Raw genomic sequence first — 4,207 nt, 5'->3', positions numbered from 1 at the left:
AACCATCACAAGTGCTCGTGTACTAATCTCTATTTCTATGTCTTCTCTCTATTTATTTCTAAAGCAAGCAATGATTCCTTAATCTATCAATCAGAATCCGAACAATCGAAATTCTAACCGGAACTCGAACAAATCAATCGGAATCACAATCGGAACCCGAACAATTATTTCCTCGCACAATTACATCACGGCCTATACACGGAGTGAACAAGTATAAAGTTGATAGTATTATATAGGTATATGTTATATTACTCGTAGCAACGTACAGGCATTATGCTAGTTTAAAGTAAAATCTAAAGTACTACATCACACTGAACATGATCGAGTGCTCTATATTCGTGACGCCATCTCTGAGAGCGCATCTAGCTCGGCCGTCTGATCGCCATCGCGCGGCTTTTCAGTATCTCTGTTTTCTCATCCGGGGTAATAATTAAATTTGGATAGGCAAAACTAGGTAAATTCGAGCCGAACTTACACAAGATGAACTCTTAGCAAAGTTTTCTCTCTTTTTTTTTTCCTTTTTCTATATGGGCCATAGTGGGCCCGCCGTACTTTTCCTGGGCCTGAGCCTTGACACAGTTGGATCGTACCGGGCCGAGATTGGCTAGATAGATAGAGGGTATTTGCCAGCTAGGAGCCTAGGACCGGTTCTGGACTGAAACCGAAGTTGCCGCTGCTCCACTCGCGCTCGCACTCGCTATTTCTGTCCCCTTCCCACGCGAACAAGAACGCCGGCCGGTGAGGCGGGTCCCCACCACTCACTCACCACAGAGAGTTCCTCGCACGCTCGTCGCTGCAGGTCGATCGATCCCATCGCCGTGGCTAGATAGCCGGTCGGCTCCGGCGGCGGCGGCGGCGCGTTCATGGCGGTGAGTGATGAATGCTGGCACTGCATGTGTCATCTTCATCAGCTGTAAGCTGCGGCGGCTTCTTTTTTGCATTGGTTTCTTCTCTTGAATCTTGATTCTTCTCGATCGATCGGTCTGAACATCTGCCCGTTTTCGTCATCGCATTGTCTGCTGGTCCATCGTGGATCGGTTTAAACCCTTTTCTCCATGTCTGAATTTACACGCAGTGTGATTAGGTGTGCAAATTGGTAAACTTAGGTACACTTTCAACCCTCTTTAGTTTAAATTTTTGTACTAATTTTTCAAAATAAGATATGATTTTAGAGAAATAGTACAAAACTTTGAATTAAAGAGGGTTGGAGGTGCACTTGAGAGGGTCACTAATTGACACCCCTAAGTGTGATCGATTGAATGTAGTTTGAAAATGATGCGGTGAAATCCAAATCTTCAACCACTAAGCCCTGATTGACTGAAAATGGATAAGTCGTCCCAGCTGATTTCTCACCAAGTAGCTTCAGCTTCAGAAGTGGCTGACCGTCATGCATGTCTAATGCAGGTCCGGCTGGGTCCCGGCTACTGCCTGAGGATAGGAGTGGCTCCTGCTGAGTTTTGCATCTCACCACCACCACCACCATCACCATCATCCTGCACTTCCCCCAATTGGACCATCGACGTCTCGGACGTGAGCCGGATCCATCATCTCCCTGCACCATGCTGCCTATTAGTACAGATTTCAGAACTATTGCACGTCTAGTTGGGAAACCATAGAGATTGATAGACAAGAATTTGTTTCTTGGGCAAATATATAACATCAGTAAACCATGTTCAACATGTTCAGTGCGTGCTAGTCAATCAGTGTGGAGAACAGATTCTCAAAGTGATAGTCTGTTATTTGAACGTTTTTTTTTGTTTGGACAAGTAGTCACCTAGTAGAAGCCGATTGATTGATCTAGTTTGATTTGCTCTCTGCTTTAGGTCAGAACTATCAAGGTGACCAACATACCGCTCTCGGCAACCGCGGAGAACATGAAGGAGTTCTTCTCCTTCTCCGGCGAGATCAAGTACGTCGAGATGCGAAGGTCCGCCCCTTGCTCAATTTCTTCATCCCTTTTTCATTCCTTTCTCCTGCTCCCTGCTATTGCTTCCTTTTCTTCTGTGCTCAAAATCTCGTTACAGGGACTCGGAGACGTCTCAGGTAGCTTATGTCACCTTCAAGGAGTTCCATGGAGCGGACACTGCTCTGCTCCTCTCCGTATGAGCATCGATCTTTCAATTTGAATTCACCATTTTTTTTCAAACCTCTCTTGGTTTCAAATTACAGTGTTGAAATTATTAGCAATAAACCCAGCGCGAGGTAGTCGCAGCTGGCGGTGGTGGCGAGCTGGCCGTGCGCGTACGTGCGGGCACGGGCGGCGAGCTCGTGTGTGTGCGCGCGCACGCCAAGCGCGTGGCTGTGCGCGCGGGCGTCATGTGTTGTTCAGTGTGTGTGCGCTGCGTGTGCGTGCATCGAGCACGGAGGGCTATGCACGAGCCAGACCGTGATGCGCGCGTGAGCTGGGTGCGCCAGCAAGAGCCAAGCGTGTGTGTGCACGAGGACATGGCGTGGTCGAGCCGAGCGTGTCTGTGCACGCAGAGTTGATCGTCGGGCGATCGTTGAAGACCTGGTCGTGCGGGCAATCAGGAGGGAGGAAGTGGAGTTGATCCAGCGGAAGGCGGTGGCCGTTGAAGCTGTTGAACAAGCCGCATTGGGCGCGGCATCTTCGGCCCGTGGAGCTGCACGGCGGAGCGCGTCGTACGCGGCACGGCGAAGCTGGCGGGCGCATGGCGGAGTTCTAGGGCAGTGGGCGCGTCGTGGGTGCGACCGACGGGCTATAAAGCTCCGCTGTAACTCCAATTGTACTCCTGCGAGGTGAATTGAAGAGCGGTGTGCGTCACCGTACGTTTGGGCGCAAACTCTCCTCGTGTTACTGTTCATCTTCAACCTCCCGCCGCTCGAATTCCGTCGCGTCCGTGCGCTGTATCGTGGAGTGAGCTGTGCGGTGAGCTTGAGGGTCGTGAGGCGCGTCCGCTGTGCGCAAGAACCGGAGCCGGTGGTGGCCGGAGGGGTGACTTCACCGTCGACCCCCCCCGCGGCGGAGCTCTGTTCGAGCAGAGCGGCGGCGATCGGAGTTCGGGCGGAATTCCAACAGAAATGCCCTCGTGTTCTTGCAGGGATCAAGCATGTGTGGCGATGTTCCTGTGAACATCACACCGGTGGAAGACTATGAGCTGCCTCCGGAAGCCTACTCCAGCACAGAAGTAATGATAAGAGCCCATGTTCTTCAATCTTCGTTTGATCTTAGCTCCATGATTTTGTTAGAAACTTAGAATCAAGCACGATTTCAAATCCAAATGAGCATTTTTTTTTCTTTGCGACAAAAATTGAAGCCCGGGAACAGCTCGCCGGGGACGCCGACGACCGGGGCGGCGGTGGGGAAGGCGGAGGACGTGGTGAGCACGATGCTGGCGAGGGGCTTCGTGCTGAGCAAGGACGCGCTGCGGCGCGCGCAGACCTTCGACGGGCGGCACCACCAGCTGCTGTCGTCGGCGACGTCGCGGGTGGCGTACCTGGACCGCCGGCTCGGGCTCAGCGACAAGTTCAGCGTCGGCACGGCGGCGGCCCGCGGCGCGGCGCGCGGCGTGGACGAGCGGTTCCAGGTCACGGAGCGCGCCCGGGGCGCGTTCGCCGCCGCGGGGGAGGTCGTGGCGGGGTCCCCCTACGCGTCGCGCGGCGCCGCGTGGGTGTCGGCGGCGGTGGGCGCCGTGGCCAGGGCCGCGTCCGACGTCGGCGCCATGACCATGGAGAAGGTGGGCAGGGCCGAGGAGGAGGGCGCGGCCGCGGACGACGGCGCCGGCGGCGCGGCGGAGGCGGAGCAGGCGGCGCACGCGGCGCGCGTCGACGCGCTGGACGCGCGTGCAGGCGGCGGGGCTCGGCAAGGAGATGGAAATGACCGCAAGGATAAGGCAGTGTAGAAGTAAAAAGTACAATAGCACTAGCTCGGTTTTTTTCCCTTTGAGCTCTTTTACTTAGTTTTAATTATACAAGAATGCATAAAATTCTTTGAAAAAGAGGATCGACTGCATGCGTATCAGCTGTTGACACAATAAACCCCTTGATCGATTCTTTTCAACTTAAAGAAAAATAAGCATAATTTGGTATTCCTCTGCATCCACAATATATTTCACTGTAGATAGGTGGTTGGTCGCGACGGTTTGGTTTTGTGTCGTGTGTTCCTCCGTATTGAGTGGTTGAGTTTTCCATGTTGATGTCCCAATTCAACTGAGTGAGTTGAGTTGTTGAGTTTCCCTTGTCGACGTCC

General features: G+C 53.1%; 1 protein-coding gene across 1 annotated transcript; it reads left to right on the top strand.

The window, feature by feature from the left end:
- The first annotated feature begins 863 nt into the window (after positions 1-863).
- Positions 864-3,860, top strand: LOC120685021 (binding partner of ACD11 1-like). The gene is made up of 6 exons (XM_039966870.1): positions 864-869; positions 1,405-1,530; positions 1,824-1,927; positions 2,025-2,100; positions 3,060-3,146; positions 3,276-3,860. The coding sequence occupies exons 1-6, from the start codon at positions 864-866 to the stop codon at positions 3,858-3,860; spliced, it is 984 nt and encodes a 327-aa protein (XP_039822804.1).
- Positions 3,861-4,207: the final 347 nt, after the last annotated feature.

Source organism: Panicum virgatum, chromosome 8N (assembly GCF_016808335.1).
Source record: "Panicum virgatum strain AP13 chromosome 8N, P.virgatum_v5, whole genome shotgun sequence".
NCBI lineage: Eukaryota > Viridiplantae > Streptophyta > Magnoliopsida > Poales > Poaceae > Panicum > Panicum virgatum.
Note: the sequence above shows the minus strand (reverse complement) of the source record. Positions and strands in the feature narration are given on the sequence as shown.

Coding starts and splice junctions, on each gene's coding strand:
- LOC120685021 (XM_039966870.1), top strand. Junction 1,531..1,823: donor GGACCATCGACGTCTCGGAC/GTGAGCCGGATC, acceptor TCTCTGCTTTAG/GTCAGAACTATCAAGGTGAC. Junction 1,928..2,024: donor AAGTACGTCGAGATGCGAAG/GTCCGCCCCTTG, acceptor ATCTCGTTACAG/GGACTCGGAGACGTCTCAGG.